Here is a 19,744-nt window from a genome sequence, read left to right on the forward strand (position 1 = left end):
ATATGCGTTTTAGTCGAGTGAGTGATTCGAACTCGAAGTAATGTAGCCCGTAGGTTTAATGGTCGAGTGAGTGTTTGCTCTAACTCGAGATGATGTAGACCATATGCGTTTTAGTCGAGTGAGTGATTCGAACTCGAAGTAATATAGCCCGTAGGCTTAATGGTCGAGTGAGTGATTCAAACTCGAAGTAATGTAGCCCGTAGGCTTAATGGTCGAGTGAGTGTTTTCTCAAACTCGAGATGATGTAGCCCGTAGGCTTATTAGTCGAGTGAGTGTTTGCTCAAACTCGAGATGATGTAGCCCGTAGGCTTTTTAGTCGAGTGAGTGATTCGAACTCGAAGTAATGTAGCCCGTAGGCTTAATGGTCGAGTGAATGATTCGAACTCGAAGTAATGTAGCCCGTAGACTTAATGGTCGAGTGAGTGTTTGCTCAAACTCGAGATGATGTAGCCCGTAGGCTTAATGGTCGAGTGAGTGTTTGCTCAAATTCGAGATGATGTAGCCCGTAGGCTTTTTAGTCGAGTGAGTGATTTGAACTCGAAGTAATGTAGCCCGTACGCTTAATGGTCGAGTGAGTGATTCTAACTCGAAGTAATGTAGCCCGTAGGCTTAATGGTCGAGTGAGTGTTTGTTCAAACTCGAGATGATATAGCCTATAGGCTTTTTAGTCAAGTGAGTGATTCGAACTCGAAGTAATGTAGCCTGTAGGTTTAATGGTCGAGTGAGTGTTTGCTCTAACTCGAGATGATGTAGACCATATGCGTTTTAGTCGAGTGAGTGATTCGAACTCGAAGTAATGTAGCCCATAGGCTTAATGGTCGAGTGAGTGATTCTAACTCGAAGTAATGTAGCCCGTATGCTTAATGGTCGAGTGAGTGTTTGCTCAAACTCGAGATGATATAGCCCGTAGGCTTTTTAGTCTAGTGATTGATTCGAACTCGAAGTAATGTAGCCCGTAGGCTTAATGGTCGAGTGAGTGTTTGCTCAAACTCGAGATGATATAGCCCGTAGGCTTATTAGTCGAGTAAGTGATTCCTCAAACTCGAGATGATGTAGCCCGTAGGCTTATTAGTCGTCAATCCTTGAGCCTGTTTGCGTAATAGATCATGAAATAGAGGACATCACGAGATATGGGCAAAGAAGTTTCTTTTCATGTTGTTATACATGTGTTTATATTTTATACCAGGGATCGAGCAATCTACATGAGCATGGTTCGTTTTGACCATTTAGCTATTACAAATTTTCCTATCGGAACCCCGTTGTTATGAAGTAATATTCTTGCATCGAACTTGATATATTTGAGGGTAATGCCCCACCAGTATTTGAGGTTGATTGTAAAGAGGCCCCGGATACTGTTAAATCGTTCTAAGTTAGCACGATCAATGGTTGCCTCATTAAAAACCTTGCCAAAAACCCCATTTGGGATAAAACCGGTCTAAGGAAAAAAGAGTGCAACACGTGCTTTCAGACCTAAGGCTTCATGTTGAATGAACCATACTTGTTCTTTGATTGAACTCCTGCTAGTGTTAGTTTCGAAATATAAACAAATATGGGAGGGTCGTACCTTAGCAATAGTATCGTTTTAGGTGTGACACATTCCAATTGCTTGGTAGTTGTTCGCCGTTTATAATACCGAGTTTGTAGAATCCTTTACCGATATTTTCAAGTACATGATACGGTCCTTCCTAGTTTGGACCCTGTTTTCCTTCGTTTGGATTTCTGGTGCTGATGGTGACTTTCCTTAGCACTAAGTCCCCGATATTAAAGTGGCGAAGATTGGTTCTTCGATTATAGTATCTTTCGATCCACTGCTTTTGGGTGGTAATTAGACGAGAGCGGTTCTCGTTTTTCGTCCAATAATTTGAGGCTAGTATTCATAGCCTCGTGATTTGATTCTTCTGTTGTATATCGATACTGGCACTGGGTTCCCCGACTTCGACTGGAATCAAGGCTTCAGAGCCATATACTAAGGAGAACGGGGTTGCCCCCGTAGTGGATTTTGATGTTGTTCGATATGCCCAAAGAACTTCGGGCAGGATCTCTCTCCATTTTTCCTTAGCGTCGTTCAACCTTTTCTTTAGGTTTTGAATGATAGTACTGTTTGTCGATTCAGCATGTACGTTCCCACTAGGGTGATACAGTGTTGATAATATCCTTTTTATTTTGTGGTCTTTGAGGAATTTCGTCACTTTGCTGCCGATAAATTATTTTCCATTGTCACACACTATTTCGGCGGGTATCCCAAATTGACATCTGATATGATCCCAGATGAAGTTATAACCTCTTTCTCTCTCACTTTCTCGAACGCCTGTGCTTCAACCCATTTAGAGAAATAGTCAGTCATAAATAAAATGAACTTAACTTTACCTGGGGCCGATGGTAGAGGGCCGACGATGTCCATTCACCATTTCATGAATGGCCATAGAGATAGAACTGAGTGAAGTTGTTCTCCGGGCTGATGGATCATCGGTGCAAACTTTTGACATTTGTCATATTTTCGAACAAACTTCTTTGCATCTTTGTCCATATCGATCCAATAATATCCTGCTCTGATTATTTTTCGGACTAAGGATTCGGCACCGGAATGATTTCTACAAGTTCCCTCGTGAATCTCACGTAGGATGTAGCCGGTGTCTCCTGGACCTAAACATACTGCCAATGGTCCATCGAATGTCCTTCGGTATAATGTTCCATCTGCATTCAATGTGAATCGAGCAGCTTTGGTTCGCAGGACCCTCAAACTTTTAGGGTCCGATGGGAGTTTTCCGTTCTCCAAGTATTAAATATACGTATTCTTCCAATCCTAGGTTAAGCTTATAGAATTTATCTCGGCATGACCTTCTTCGATCACGGACCTCGAGTTTTGAACGACAGTCCCCGAGCTGATCTTATCTTCCTCGACAGATGATCCCAAATTTGCAAGTGCATTGGCCTCACTGTTTTGTTCTCGAGGTATATGCTGTAAAGTCCATTCTTTCAAACGGTGCAAAGTCACATGTAGTTTGTCCAAATACCTTTGCGTTATATCCTCTCGAACTTAGAAGGTTTTGTTTACTTGATTTACCATCAGTAAAGAGTCACACTTGGCTTGAACGACCACTGCTCCAAAGCTTTTAGCTAACTCGAGACCTGCAATTATGGCCTCATACTCGGCCTCGTTGTTAGTCAACCTAGTAGTTTTGATAGATTGCCTAATAGTACTACCCGTAGGCCGCTTTAAAACGATGCCTAGCCCGGACCTTTTCAGGTTTGAAGCCCAGTCTGTGAAAAGGGTCCATACTCTCGATGACGTACCCGATTTCAACAAGAGTTCTTTTTCGATTTTGGGTACGAGGATTGGCATGAAATGTGCCATGAAATTCGCTAAAATTCGAGAATTGATGGCCGTCCTGGGTTGATATTCTATATTGTACCCACTGATTTCGACTGCCCATTTGTCCAATCGACTTTATAGTTCGGGCTTGTGTAAAATATTACAACGTGGTTAAGTGGTTAATACGCATATGGGGTGACATTGAAAGTATGGTCTCAACTTTCTAGAGGTGCTTATCAGCGCCAGTGCTAATTTCTCTAAGTGTGGATATCTAGTTTCTTCTTCCCCTAAGGTTCAACTTACATAATAAATGGAAAATTGTGTACTTTGATCTTCTCGAACTAGGACACCGCTTACCGCAATTTTCGAAACTGCCAAATACAAGCAAAGTTTCTCGTCTGTCATTGGAGTGTGCAACAGTGGTGGGCTCGCTGGGTATCGTTTCAATTCCTCTAATGCATGTTGGCATTCCGGGGTCCAGGTGAAATTGTTCTTCTTTCTGAGCAGAGAGAAAAATATGTGACTTTGATCCGACGACCTTGAAATGAATCGGCCTAAGGCAGCGATCCGCCCCGTTAGCCTCTGCACGACTTTTACACTATCCACGATGGTGATGCCTTCGATGGACTTGATTTTATCGGGGTTGATCTCGATCCCTCGATTCGATACCATGAAGCCAAGAAACTTTCCTGATCTGACCCCGAAAGCACATTTCTCGGGGTTAAGCTTCATGTTGTATTTCTTTAAAATCTCGAATGTTTCCTGCAAATGAGCCAAATGGTCCTCTGCGCGCAGGGACATAACTAGCATGTCATCAATATAAACTTTCATTGATTTGCCTATTTGTTCATCGAACATTTTATTTACTAGGCGTTGGTAAGTAGCTCCTGCATTTTTTAGCCCGAAGGGCATTAACATTATAACAATAGGTTCCATACTTGGTGATAAATGAAGTCTTTTCTCGGTCCTCCGGGTTCATTTGGATTTGATTGTACCCGGAATAGGCATCGAGAAAAGTAAGGATCTCGTGGCCGGCCGTGGCATCGATCATGCGATCGATGTTAGGTAGTGGAAAAGAATTATTGGGGCATGCCTTGTTTAAATCCTTGTAATTTACATACATTCTAAGTTTGTTCCCTTTTTTAGGGACTACAACCACATTGGCTAACCATTCAGGATATTTTACTTCCCGAATGGATTCTATTTTGAGAAGTTTAGTTATCTCGTTCTTTATGAATGCGTGTTTTACCTTGGACTGGGGTCTTCTCTTTTGCTTTATCAGTTTGAACCTAGGGTCCAGGCTTAGATGATGCGTCGTTATATCTGGTGGGATCCCTATTATGTCTAAATGGGACCAAGAAAAACAATCTATATTATCAATAAGAAATCGAATAAGCTTTTTTCTAAGTTCGGGGGTTAATCCCGTTCCCTGGTATACCTTTCGTTCGGGCAGATATTCGATTAGTACGACTTGCTCTAGTTCTTCGACCGTTGATTGGGCTGCATCGGAATCATCGGGAACCACGAAGAATCTTGGGATCCCTTGTTCATCATCTTCGTCAATCTTCTGATCTTCTAGTTGGTTCAAAGCTGACGTTTGTGATTGCTATTTGGCATCACGTTCCCCCTTCGAGCCCGAACCCTTTGTCGATGAAGGCGAGGATATCAGAATTGCTTCTTCGACGGCATACATTTCCCTTGCAGCCGGTTGTTCCCCGTACACTATTTTGATTCCCTCCGATGTTGAGTATTTAAGAACCTGGTGGAAGGTCGAAAGGTACAGCTCTCATATTGTGGATCCACGACCTTCCAAAAAGGGCGTGGTATCTCATATCGCCTTCTATTACATGGAACTTCATTTCATGGATAGTTTCGGCCACGTTTATCGGCAGATTTATCTCGCCTTTGGTAGTTTCACATGCCATATTGAATCCATTTAGAACCACGGTTGCGGGTACGACCTGGTCCTGTAGACCGAGCTATTCTACAACCTTCGATCTAATAATGTTGGCCGAGCTACTTGGATCAATTAACACACACTTAACTTTAGTTTTATTCATAAGTACAGATATTACCAGTACATCATTATGAGGTTGCATGACTCCTTCTGCATCTTCATCATTAAAGGACAATGTTCCTAGGGGTGCGTAATACCAAGTTCGAGATCGCTTTTCTCTCATAACCGATGTCTTAGTGTGTTTAAGTACCGGCCCCTGAGGGGTATCGACGGCACCGATGATCAAGTGGATGATGTGTTGTGGTTCTTGTTGTTCGTTTTGTTTACCGAAATCCCTGTTTTTGAATTGGTTTTTGGCTCTATCGCTTAAAAATTCTCGAAGGTGCCCTTTATTGAATAACCGGGCTACTTCCTCTCTTAGTTGCCTGCAATCTTTCGTTCTGTGCCTATGGGTGACATGATATTCACACATTTGATTGGGGTTCCTCTGGGCAAGATCGATCTGCATGGGTCGAGGACATTTAATTTCCTTGATGCGTCCGATAGCCGACACGATGGCGGATGCATCGATGTTGAAGTAATACTCTGATAGTCGTGGTGCTTCCTTAGGTCCGGTATGCCTATCGAACCCATTTCTGTTCATCAGTCCCCGAGAACCTTGGCCTTGATCATTTCTCTTTTCGCCTCGTACGGGGTTATGTGAAAGTTTGCTAACCCGACGATCTTCGTTGTACGACCGGTATCGATCCTTGCTTGACCTTGGTTCTCGATCGCTATCCCTTTTAAAACCGGACCCGAAACCCAACTGATCGTCTTCGACCCTTATTTTAGATTGATATCGATTGTGCACATCGGCCCAAGTAATAGTTGGGTATTCGATTAGGTTATGTTTCAACCGCCGTGAAGCCATCGAGCTTCATTCATTCAGACCTTGAGTGAAAGCTTGAATAGCCCAATCGTCTTTGACTGGTGGTAGATCCATTCGTTCCATTTGGATACGAGATACAAATTCTCTTAGCATCTCGTTATCCTTTTTGTCTTACCTTGAATAGGTCCGACTTTCGGGTCTCAACTTTTATAGCCCCGGCAAGTGCTTTTACGAAATAATCTGCAAGCATAGCAAAAGAATCAATAGAGTTAGATGGTAAATTATGATACCATATCATTGCCCCCTTCAACAGGGTTTCACCAAATATTTTCAATAATACATATTCAATCTCATCATCTTCTAGATCGTTTCCTTTAATGGCACATGTGTAAGAGGTGACATGTTCGTTGGGGTCGGTCGTCCCATTATACTTAAGAATTTCGGGCAGGCGAAACTTCTTTGGGATTGGTTTAGGGGCCGCGCTGTGGGGGAAAGGCTTCTGTATGAATTTTTTGGAATTTAAGCCTTTCAATATCGGGGGTGCCCCCGGGATCTGATCAACCCCGGAGTTGTACGTTTTCACCTTTTTGTTATTTTCTTCGATCCTCTTTTCTCCTGATTCTATTCATTTATTGAGTTCTTCGAACATCTCAGCAATTTCGGGATTGGTCCCCGATTCTTGCTCATTTGACCTTACTACAGCTGGCTCCGTTATGTGGGTGATTTCCCGGGATAGACTGGGCTTCGATCTGCTCGGTACTTGTGTTTGACTCTGCAACTGAGCTATCGCTATATGTTGAGTTTGCAACATTTCAAAAATCATACGCAAGCTGATTCCGTTTTCCTCAACGTTATGGGTGTCTCGAGGTGCAGATCGAGTACCACCATGAATGCTATTTTCAGGCTTAGAACGTTGGTTTTCCTCAATAGCCACGTGCGGATTAACGTCTAATGCTACTTCGATTCGGGCCCCAACGGCATTGACAAGCAGCCTTTCGGCCCTGGTTGTCAAGTTGTTATTTTTTCCTTGAAGGCCAGCTTCGTTGTCGATAGGTAAGGCCATTAATTGAGAGTTCGTTGTTACTAATTCGAAATCAAAGATACTTTCAACAACAAGTGTAAGATGGTGCTTTTAGCAGATTCGTACTAAATAACCACTGTTATCCTTAGCCCCACGGTGGGCGCCAAACTGTTTACCCGAAAAACGGATTGAGTTAAATTTGTACGTAGTTCTAAGGGTATGTGGTATAACTTGACACAAATTGTAAGAATGAATAGAAATATCAAGTGTTGACTGTAGAGAATGAAAAATAAGCAAAGTTGGGAAGAAGATGATTTATAGATTAAGCAAGATGAATCAATTTATAAAGCTAAAAAATGATAACTCTTCAATATAGGAGTGTATGATATCTCAGTTACAATGTATGCAAAAACTTGGTGCTTACAGAAATAATAATCATCCATTTTATAGTGGAGGGATCCTACTTTAGATATAATTAAAAATACATAGTGGGAGACCCATGACAAATCAGATTTTCCATAATTCCTGCCAGGATTCTCTCCTCTAGTGGGATTGCAACGGCTCTTGTCTATGAGCTTGGTATCGACTCGAGCTCTCGATCTCGACTCGAGCTCTCGATCTCGATTCGAGCTCTCGATCTTGACTCGAGCTCGATTCTGACTCGAATCCTTGTATTGATTCGGGGTCAGTGTTGGTCGGTATCTGCCTTATAAGCTCGATAATTTCACTTTGCATCATAGTTCGATTTGGATTCAAGCTCGATAATGATATCGAGCTCGACATTGATCGGTCCCTAGGGCTCGAAGCTTGGTGATCTGACTTCGGACCTCAACCTGATATTATGAAGACGCTTCTCCGATCCAATGCATTACCATTTCGACCAGTTCGTACGAAAGACTAACCAATTTTTACCGTATACATAATTTAAACTCAAGAAAATAATATCATAATCTTAGTGAAAAACGCAATTAAGGATTTGGGATTTGGGACACGTATCATTTCCTTAATTGTTTTCTCCTACTCCTAAAAGGTTTGCAAAATCTAAACCCATGCACATTAGGATTTAGGATATTTATAATCATGGCTCACAGTCGTATCACGTCATCAAACAACTTATAATATATATATATATATATATATATATATATATATATATATATATATATATATATATATATATATATATATATATATAACCCCTTGATTGCCATCTTTCTTCTATAATAATCTCACTGGCAATTTGACCTAGCATTCAAAGTCATCACCCTACAAAAAATGCCAATTCTCATCGCTGTCTTCTTGGTGCCGCTCATCATTTTGGTTGTTTTGTTATATTTTTGCGAGTTGAAAACCTATTCGGGTGGAGTAACACAACAAAGCGAATTATCAGCCGGAGCAGAAAGAGCTGGAGCAACTACCCCATGCCCAGGTGTTGAAGTAGTGATTGATATTCCTGATGAAATTAAAGGCACAAACAGTGACTGTTGTATCTGCTTAGGAGAATTTGATGAACAAGAAGATGATGATATGAGCGAAGTTATACTTGTTGCTTGCTGTCATAGGTTTCATGCTGCTTGTATTATTCCTTGGTTATTAGTACCAGAAAACGAGACATGTCCCTTTTGCCGTACTTGTGTTACTGCTCTCGTCACAAATGGTCGGCTTGAAGATTTAATCAAGACTAACAATTACTATATATGAATTGTAGTAGCAATGCAACGAGCAAGTGAATAACTACCAACGAAGGGAAAGGAAAACCTAAAAGTACTCCTCTTATCCCGATCTGTACGATCTTATTCTACTTTGTTGAATATCAGAGAAAGAAATTTTTAATGTCATCATAATTATGTAAAGAAACAATACAATAGATTATGATAAAATCAAGGTTGCTTTTTTATGCTCTCTCTTTTAGGATCGGAGGATAGTCTGCAAATCTCACCAACCATACTTGAAAAGAAAATGTTTGAGCTCCGCAAATTTATTCCAAGGTAGTCAACCATTGTCTCTTAATTCCAAGGTAGTTGGAAATCTTCAACGTCTAGCTATTTCCCTTCATTTAATACCAACCATTTCATTCGAATACTCTATAATTTGAGGCTAAATTCTCTAGCACTAGAGGTAGTTTAGGTACTCATTAGCTAGGCAAACAAGGTCTTCCAAAATAGCTAGGCATCAAATATCACGTATATATGGATCACTCAATAAGAATCCATGGCACAACGGACATATATGTTTCTGTAAGATACGAAGATAACAGTATGAGAGCTATCAATGTTATTGATGTACCTAAACTGCTTCTAATTAGTAGAAATGGTAAAGCATCTAGCTGAAAATCAATATAATGATATCTCCTGATCCTGTTAGAAGCTAGAGTAATAGAGTTTCTGAGTTGGGAATTATGCCATTTGCAGATGTATTGTCTATCCAAGAATACCTGCATTGCACGGTGGCAATCCTCGACGCCAGTCCATGATAACCAGAGTTGCTATGCTATGTGCAAGGGCTGCTGCAACGACGAGTACATGGAATATTTGATGGCTGTGTCCAACAAGGTCAAATGCACCTGGTTTCCATCTCTCTGGAAACCTCGTAACGTAGAACACTGCTCCAGCAGCATACAAAAGGCCCATAGCTATCTCGTAGACCAGAGCCACGAGTACTTGTGGATGATGAAAGTAGAGGGAAACAGCATGTGCTGCTGGAATCACACCTGAGAAACCCATAGCAAGGAACAGACCAGCCCTGAATGATCTGAAATGACCAGAGGTGACAGCCGGGGCGAAAAGGGTGATAATGACTAGGATACCGACTATAGTAATGGAGGTTAGGTAAAAAAAACGCCAATATGGTTGACAGCAGAAAGTGTAATATATTGGAGCAAAGAAAGAGCAGATGATCATGATAGAAATCCCAGAGTAATCGAGACGCCAGAAGAAGAGGGTGAATTTATGCGAGTGGCAAGCAAATAGGTGAGAGACAGAGCTGAAGACCAAACAAACCATAGCTCCTCCTAGGAATACAAACCAAGGCCATATGGCAACTTCATAACCTCCATATGCACCTAGAAATGATGGGGCTGAGATCTGCCTGGTGTAAGTATCCTGCAAATCAGAAACCAAATTTGATAAGGAGATGATGCTTAGTATCTTATTTGCAGCTTAACATTTGCATAAACACAAACAGAATTTTCCCAAAATCTGATAAAGGTCAAGATGCATCACTTCTTTCCCCTCAATACAGTTATATTGGACATTCTGCTTTTATAGCAAAATGTTAGAACATATGCAGTATTAGTAGGTTTGGCAACAAACTACATTATTTCGTGCACGAACCATGTTTAGTGTCCCAGAAAAAGAGTCTCCTTTATGATCTCACCATTAATATTGAACAAAACAACTCTGTTTACTAGTCTAGCATATCGGATTCATAAAGCAGCTAGCTAAGAAAGTTAACAGTTCGTTCAAGTTCATGAAACTTTCTACATTGAATCAAATTTTTTAGAAACAAAATCTTTTTGACAATGGTCAGATTCATGTCCATGTTTTTAGGAATGAATGTTATCTGACTCCTCAGGACTCTCTTAACATAAATTGAGACACTTTTTTGTAACTACCTATCACATCAAGAATCCAAAGTAAGTTAATATGAGACCTCATTTGATCTGGCATTCAACACTGATATAAGAACTTAAGTTGGTGCAACAACACAACTAACCAGCCTAGCTGAAATCAAAGATCTAATATGGCAGAACCCAAATTAAGGAAACACCTCTCAATCATTCGAAGGGGAGCTTTGGAGCAACAATAAAGTTGTCTCCGTGTAACCTATAGGTCACGAGTTCGACCCCTGGAATCAACACTGATATCCATGAGGGTATGTTTCCTACATCACACCCCTTGGTGTACGGCCCTTACCCGGATCCTACGTGAACGCGGAATGTTTCGTGCATCGGGATGCCTCTCAATCATTCCTTTGTTTTTTTAATTATCTTTCTCCGTTTAGAATTTAATTTAGAGAATAGTTTGCAGAACTCACCAACCATACTACTCCTAGTTGACAAACCAAATCAAGTCACTCCACCAACATTTTACCTATCAATCAGGTAAAAATCATGGGCTTTGGAAATGGTGTTAAGGTACTAGTACTATATGTTTCTACCTGTCACCATTTCCTATGTCCTGATTTTACTAACTCTTTAGTCAAACTATATGGACCCTCAATCAGTCCTTGATTGTCGCAGTGTCAGTATTATATTAAAAGTAAGATATTGTTCAATTTAATTGAGGATTAAAAATTCCAAAATTTTGACCCATCTTTTACTCCTATTTAAGAGCAATACTAAATTCAAAATTAAACTAAAAAGAATTATAGCCTTCTTTCCTCGTTTGAAGACTAAATCTGAAAAACTCCAAGAAAGAGATAAGCAAAAAAATAAAAATCGCATAGTTGAGATACAGCTAAATTCCTAAATTCACCATATTATAAGCTTAAATACGATAATAAATATTCGAATGCGATTTATAACAAACTTTTTCCCAAACAAATGAAGAAGATTGTTTAAACGGGCCCAGGTGTCGAATAAAAATTTATTGCGTATCCCAGCTATATTTCCTAAAATTTGCAAAAGTAGGGACCCACCACAAAACCGACCTTTTCGCTAAGTGTTGTCATCTCAAGTCTTTTCACTGTCTTTTAAACTAAAAAATGTGATTTAATAATAATAAAAAAAGTAACGGCAGAAACTCACCGGAAAAGAATCAGCTGACCCATTTCTCTTCATTGTCATCCACCGTCCCTCTCCCGCCGGTCTGTTTAGGATAGAGTACTGTCTTTTTACCAATGTATCAAATGACAAAAAAGGACTAAAGAAGTTCAAAATTACGAAAACGAACCTGAAGAAACCAGCAAGCAAATTCTCCATTGTCGTCTTCTCTGTCAAGGTCAATACCGTCAAAATCCCAAATATCACAAATCCTCCCAAATGCCTATAAAAATTTATAAAAATAAGATTAATATAACTCGAAAATGAATGAAAATCAAATGAAAATGAAGTGAAATTTTTGAATTACATACGTCCAAATATTGAGAGTTTCATTGTGTAAAGAGAAGAGGCTGAGAGCGGTATCCTTAAGAGGCCATTCACAGCGGTAATAGTCTCTGATAAACTCGTTATCTTTGAGATACGCCGGTAATTCTTCGTACTTCACCAATTTACTTTTTAACTTCTTATTGTTCGTCTTCATTTTGGCCGATTCAGTATGCTCTACGTTTCCGATTTTCAAGCTCTTCTTCTTAGTTCCTCTGTTCTTCATATTATGAGATTCCGGCGAAGTTTCGCCGGAAAATTGCAGTTGATCTCTTATCGACGGCGATCTCAAGAAAGGTGGATTGCTTGTTTCTTGTGATTTCTAACCAACTGTTTGCAACGAGCTGGAAATTTGAGGGACGTGACTTCCACTCAACAACTTTTCTACTTATATCAACTGACAGTTGTAAAATAAGTTGATTCCTTACTAGTAACTGTATGTATTTACTTTTTAGGCCTTGAGATCACATACAAGAAATCAAAAAGGAAAAATAAATCACATACATATAATGAAAATGCGATTTTATTAAATACTGTAAATAGATTTATTTTTTGCTATTAAGCTTTTCTAAAATATAAAATACTCGGCAAAAGGTGCAAATATCACACCAGAATGATAAAATAAAATGCATTGTGATTGTTTCCGGGGCGGATCTATGTAGGAGATTGTGGTGGTATGTCATCCGTTCACTCGGATAAAATTTTATGTATGTACTGATATTTTTCTCAAAATATTGAACATATATAACTAATGGCGCCCGAAGTCACAAAATAACAACAGGTGTAACCGATAAAGCACTGGAATTCCAAATAAAAGGCCCTAGATCAGACTCTCTAGGTTGTGGTCCTAGTTGTTTTTTTGTTATCATTTTCCCTTCCCTTTCTTTTCTTTATACTCCTTCTCTTAAATTCTTTTAATTTCTTCACCTTTGTTATTCACTCTTTTTGTGCAATTTTATTTTTATTATTTATTTAAATTGTATATTTGATTCCTTTTTCTTTTTCTAGATCTTCAAATTTATTTGAATGTGATTTTAATCATTTCCTCTTTTTATCCATCTAATGTTATTTTATTAATTTTAGAAAAATTTAGAGTGATGCATCAAAGAAATAATTTTTATCTAGCTATATGTAGATTGAAGTGTATTTCCTAATATAAAATTTTATTTTTACTTTATAATTTTTAATCACATTAATCGAATTTGAATCCATTGAATTAGACGGAATTGGACAGAATTTATTTGATTTTGTGATCACATATTCATTTATGTATAAAAACTCTTTTAAATTGAATTAAAATAATTAAAAATGAACCGAACCGAATTAATAAAAGATAGATTGAACCGACTAAATGTACACTCATATTCAATCTCTTCACTATGATCGGTTTGCATTAAAAGCAGTGGTACCCGTAACTATCAAATCCAAGATCCGCCTCTGATTGTTTCGATCATGTCCTATCTAAACCTCTGGATATATGAATATATGTAAAATCATGATAATTGAATATGACAAAACAGGATGAAATAGATCTAAAATCACACGAAATTTTTTTATTGTATTTTGTAAGACTTACAATTTCCTGACATGCAGATTTAGACAAAAATCAAACATAATGAAAAAGAAAAAAATATAGGCGATATTAATTAATTGGAATAAAAGGTTAGTAATGGCGGTAAGCTTAAGTCCAATGTTCATTAATAGTCTTTTTAATTATATTAAAAATTTATATATCGAAAAGAAAATATAGAGAATCTTCCGTGCTGGAGAACAGAAGTTATTGATACTTTTATGAAACACATTTAAATATAGTAATTTGGATAGAGGGAATTTATATAGTTACCTCCAACTAACTTGAGATTAAAGCGTAATAGTTTTACCTTTTTAAATAATTTTTACTTTTAAAAATATATAAAAGAAGTTGAACATGCAAACAAGTATAATACGTTGATGTTTTTTTAAGTTGTTTAGAGGTCGTTTGAGTTAGTTGATTAAGAATAGCTAACATACATTTAATACAAATACATTTAAGTGTTAGAAATTAATTTTATAAGTAAGTTGATTATACGCTGGTAATAGTTCTAATCCAATTTGATGTTCTTATTGGTTATCTCACCAAATATAATTGGTTTATCAACTTAAAACTTTTCCAATGCATGCATTCTTTCCTTTTTGTTTCGAGTTCCGATTTTAGTGGGGATTTGAATGGTACTTGTAACAACAAATCTTCGCGTCTAGAAAAATAAATAATCAAGATTGAAAAATTACGTAGCAAATGTAGAATTTGATTTCAATAAATAAAAGTATTACAGTCTCTATAGCATTCCTCTGATTCTTCAAGAATATAAACTATCTTGATGAGCTTGACTTTGATTTGATTCAAGGGCTTGTAAAGCTTGGTCTTGAATCTCTTTCTTGAACTTGGATTTGGATTTGATCATGAACAAATAATTTGATCTTGAACTCTTTGGTATTTGATTTGTCTTCGTTCTTGATCTTGAACTTAAACTTGTAGCTTGAGTGTTTGAACTTGTAACTTGAGTGCTTGAGTGCTTGAACTTGTAGCTTATAGAGAAATCTGCGGTGTTTAATCCACGAGCTCTCTGCTTGCTTCTTATTATCACTTCTTGTGTGTTCTAGCTTTATGAATACCTCTATTTATAGTTGTAGAGAGTGGTGTGACTCTGAAATTTGATAGGTCCGTTTGAACTGACCAATACCATCTAGACACTTGGCATGATTTGGCTCATTTATTTGGCCTGGATTACCATGTCGTATGATTTTATTGGCTCATTCTTTTGAATTGGCTTGCCACATCACTTGACACGTGGCATGAGTCTGGACTTTAAGATGGGTTAATAGCTATTTGGACTTTGAGCTACTGAAGTAGGCTTATCATTTAATTTGTAGTCCAATTAAATGGACTATCCCAACACATATATTAGATTTAAATAATTAGCCCAATTTACTAGCCACAATATTTATTTGGACTAATATCTTGAATTTAACATGGTCCAAATTATTTTATAAATTTAAATTAATAAAATTTAAATGCTTACAAATGCCCCTACTTCAAGAATCGCAGTAGTTGGCCTTCGAAGATCAGTCTTGTGAAATAGCAAGTCTCACTATCAATTGTACATGGTATTTGAACACCATAATCTATGCAGAATCACGTCATTCTCTTCTTATCAATTTGTAAAGAATTTGTGATGCTTCCTGGTCCTTCGTGGTTTCGACAAGTATGTTGCTCAACAAGGAGTCTTGGCATTTGAAATTGATCTAGTTTTGAATTCAGCTTGCTTAACGGCTAGTCTCGTCCATTCGGAATAGATAACTATTGGTTGGCACCTCTTATCCTTAGAGATATGGTCAAATCTTTTTCTTTTTAGAAGACCAAAGCTTATACACATCTAAATTGACAAGGAGAGCTCTTTCCAACATCTATATAAGACACGTGTTGCACCCCGCATTTTGGGGGTTCCGATTTAGGTGAGAAAGAGTCCATCTGATTCTTTGGCCAAGACTTGTCTACTGGGGAATCTTGGGCATTTTTATTTAAAGCATATATAAGGTGATAGAGATATTGAAGCTCACCCTGCCTCCCACGTGCGTGCTGCCACAAAGCCGTACTAAATGAGCCACCTTGAGGGGGAACCTCAAGGGCCTGCCTGGACGACTCAAAGGAGTGTCTTAGGTATCCATATGAGTTAGGAAACTTTGTGGACGGCGTGACGCCTTCGGGATAGCGTTGGGAAGAAAATGGGCGTTAGGAGGCTTGATGTGAGGGACGAGTATGCCCTGCGGGCTACCGAAATGGTGGACGAAGACCTCTGTGCCGATTGGATACTTGAAGAACCTATCTTAGGGGCTTCATGTGTCGTCTTGTGAGCATGACTTGGGTTCAGCTATGCGAACAAGGGTCCGTTGGCCTAGACATGCAGTTGTGGGGCGACACTGCACTATGCAGGATGGAAGTATGTCGTGAGGGCTATGTTTGGACATGCCATAAGACAACCATGGGCATGCTATGAAAGACGCACATGACGTAGGCCAAGGACTAAAGGTTGCCTTACTCGGGCGAAGCACAAGCTGGGTGCGGATGCACGAGGCGAGTGCCAAGCTTGAGGATTGGATTGTGCACACGAGAGCGATGCTCAGTGTTAGGCGAGGGACAGACATATCCTTAGCCAACCCCGGGCGTGCGCATGGATGAGATCCAGCAAATGAGAAGCGCCACAGTTAGTCGAGGCAGTGAGACCAGACATCAGACGGGCGACACAGTTGAAGTAAGCCGCCTAGGCAAGCTTCACCATAGACACATGATCGTGCTAGTAAACTTGGGAAAGAGGAAAGCCTGGCCTGTAGTGAGGGGTGACTACAGGCGCCGCACGGGCTATTTGGTGCCGCTGGCATCCGTAAAAAGGTCGGTCCGTGGCATGTGATATCAGAGCTATTTAAGGCCATATTCTGCCATGACATATCATGTCAAAGCAGAAGTTGAGATGGCGAGTGCATTTTGGATGTTAGTGCAGAGATCATATCAAAGCAGAGATTGATGTTTATATGCCACCAGAGATCGAGAACCAGATATTACTGGTCGAAAAAGGGATTGGTTGCATGAGTTATGGCCGGAATTGCTTTGTCAGCCATAAACTATGACCGTCAGAATCAGACTACTTCACAGTCGTTGTTTCCGCCATCGTCTGTGTTTTGGAAGTTGATTTTGGGGCATCCTAGTTTGATTGAGATATCGTTAGGGATGTATTTCGGGCAGCGGGTGCTATTTTCAGAGGGATTCTATTGAGGCACATTTGGCTAGCAAAGAGAGTCGTTGTGCGATGCTATTGGGATAGTTCCACAAGAAGGGACAGACGGTTAGCAGAAACTCAATTGTCCTTGATTATGATGATCCGACAGTGTGTTAGAAACTCTGTTAGTAGTGGGTTAGCAACTTTGCTAAGCAGGGCATGGGCATAAGAAATGCCGTATGGAAGACTGAGAGAGTTCCTTGCATGGTTTGATGACTGTTTGACCAAGAGGGTTCAGTAGCATTGGAATTTTGTCAGGTTGAGACGTTTTGTTCATGTTAAGCAGCAGGTTGGAGCTGTTGGCCATTTTGAAGCAGTAAATGGGTAACCCCAGTTTCTTTCGAAAGTCTGGGCTTCTATCGAAGGTAATGATATGACGATAAGTCGGGTAGTCAGGAAAATACCATGTTTTCCAGGTCGAGCATCCATATTGCAAAGAGTGTGAGTCGTGGACTATAAACATTGGGCATGATCGTGTAGAGATCTTGCCGAGGATGCGAGCAACGCATCATTTGAGTGTCCTTCCTACGGGATAAACTTATGGACTGCCTGAGGGCATTGACAAGGGACCTTCTAGAGAGTTGGGCATTGTGATAGATGCTAGCAGTCACTTAGCCATCTAAAGGGTTGCAATGAATGGAAGGCGAGTCCCTTAATAACCGTGAAGAAGGAGCTGAGTGCAGGCTTCTTAGCGGGAGTGTGTGAATGTCACAATGAGTTGGATTCAGCCACCATGTTTGTGAAGAGGTGCCGAATCATTTCATGGGGAGGCCTAGTGCTGAATTGCCAAGGTGAGGAGACGAGTTCAAAGGAAATAACGAAGCTTCAGAATTGAGAGGATTTCCAAGTTGGAAGGTTTCATTCTAGAAAATGGTACGCCGGATGTTCGGGGACCATGGAGTTGGGGCCATGTGCGAGGCACACCGAATCGGGAAGCCGTGCTAGCAGGACCATGAGGGTTCTTGTTTATTAGGCGAGTATAGAAGTACTATCGGGAGCATTGGGTACTTGCTGAGGAAGTGACAGTTGGAAAACAAAGAGCTTTGTTCGTGAATGTGGCGATGCTATCACTTTGAGAATGTAGTACTCACCAAGAGTACCTCCCAAGAGCTTGCTGAGTGCAAAAAGGTACGAAGCAGTTGAGTTACCGAAGGTTCCATGTTGTAGCATGAGTTTTCGGAGGCCGGGCTAGTATGCCAAGTGGGACAGGAGCATTGAGAAGTATCATCCAGATCCGCCTATATAGAGGCATTAGGGAAAGATTATGAGTCTTGAAGCAAGCAAGTCTTCCAAGGTACTAAGGGCGAGAAAAGGGCTACGTGAGCGATTGAGCTACGGGAGCTATGCGAGAGGGAGCGAAAGGGCTTGGTGCGCTGTTGAGCCACGGGAGCAAGGGCTACATGAGTTATTGAATTGCGGGAGCCACGCCAAAGAGCATGCTGATGTGCTTACCATTGATTGGAGCTTCAGACAGAAACCAAGACCGTGAGGGTCATAGTGTGGTTGACTAGTGTGTGTCACCACAAAGTTAGACACCAGAGGGTGCAAGTGCGGAGGCAATTTCCATGCGAACACCGAAGGGAGGTGAAGTGAAAATGCATGCTTGGAAGACACTTGGGGTAGAAGTACATGGGAAACGACTCCATTTTAAGATGGACTTTGAGAAAGTCAGACCCACAAGATTAAGGGAGCTGCGATATACATCCATGAGGGGGCAGACTCCGGGTTGTAGTGGGCATTGCTATCTCGTCAGGGGCGATGACATGTTGAGTGTGGGAGGATGTTACACCCTGCATTTTGGGGTTTCCGATTTAGGTGAGAAAGAGTCCTTCTGATTCTCTGGCCAAGACTTGTCTATTGGGAATCTTGGGCTTTTTATTTTAAGCATATATAAGGGGGTAGAGGTGTTGAAGCTCAGCCTGCCTCCCCCGTGCGTTCTACCACCTTGAGGGGGAACCTCAAGATCCTGCCTGGATGACTCAATGGAATGTCTTACATATCCATACGAGTTAGAGAACTATATGGACGACGTGACACCTCAGGGCTAGCGTTAGGCACCCAATGTGTGTTGGAGGCTTGATGTGAGGGACGAGTATGCTCTGCGGGCTACCAAAATGGTGGACGAAGACCTTTGTGCCGATTGGATACTTGAAGCACCTATCTTAGGGACCTCATGTGTCTACTTGTGAGCATGGATTGGGTTCAGCTATGCGAGCAAGGGTTCGTTAGCCTAGACGTGCAGTTGTGGGGGCGATACTACACTATGCGAGATGGAAGTATGTCACGAGGGCTATGTTTAGACATGCCATAAGACAACTATGGGCATGCTATGAAAGACGCACATGACGTAGGCCAAGGACTAAAGTTTGCCTTACTCGGGCGAAGCACAAGCTGGGCGCGGATACATGAGGCGAGTGCCAAGCTTGAGGATTGGACTGTGCACGCGAGAGCGATACTCAGTGCTAGGCGAGGGACATATATGTCCTTAGCCAACCCTGGGTGTGCGCATGGATTAGATCCAGTAGATGAGAAGTGCCACAGTTAGTCGAGGCAGTGAGCCTAGACATCAGACGGGCGACACAATTAAAGTAAGCCTCCTAGGCAAGCTTTACCACAGGCACAAGATCGTGCTAGAAAACCTAGAAAAGAGGAAAGGCTGGCCATTCTACATGTACGTCTAGCTTTGCG

At 40.5% G+C, this 19,744-nt stretch overlaps 1 protein-coding gene across 1 annotated transcript; it reads right to left on the bottom strand.

Moving 5' to 3' along the window:
* Positions 1–9,327: 9,327 nt before the first annotated feature.
* On the bottom strand, positions 9,328–12,621 carry LOC107773642 (heptahelical transmembrane protein 2). The gene is made up of 4 exons (XM_016593047.2): positions 12,233–12,621; positions 12,052–12,144; positions 11,907–11,967; positions 9,328–10,260 (listed from the first exon to the last, which is right to left on the bottom strand). Exons 1-4 carry the CDS (start codon positions 12,469–12,471, stop codon positions 9,580–9,582), a joined length of 1,074 nt encoding a protein of 357 aa, XP_016448533.2. The 5' UTR covers positions 12,472–12,621; the 3' UTR covers positions 9,328–9,579.
* Between the last annotated feature and the right edge of the window lie 7,123 nt (positions 12,622–19,744).

This window comes from Nicotiana tabacum, chromosome 21 (genome assembly GCF_000715075.1).
Source record: "Nicotiana tabacum cultivar K326 chromosome 21, ASM71507v2, whole genome shotgun sequence".
Lineage (NCBI taxonomy): Eukaryota > Viridiplantae > Streptophyta > Magnoliopsida > Solanales > Solanaceae > Nicotiana > Nicotiana tabacum.

Coding starts and splice junctions, on each gene's coding strand:
- LOC107773642 (XM_016593047.2), bottom strand. CDS start 12,471: ATGAAGAACAGAGGAACTAAGAAGAAGAGCTTGAAAATCGGAAACGTA. Junction 12,145..12,232: donor GAAACTCTCAATATTTGGAC/GTATGTAATTCA, acceptor AAATTTTTATAG/GCATTTGGGAGGATTTGTGA. Junction 10,261..11,906: donor GGTCAGCTGATTCTTTTCCG/GTGAGTTTCTGC, acceptor TCTGATTTGCAG/GATACTTACACCAGGCAGAT.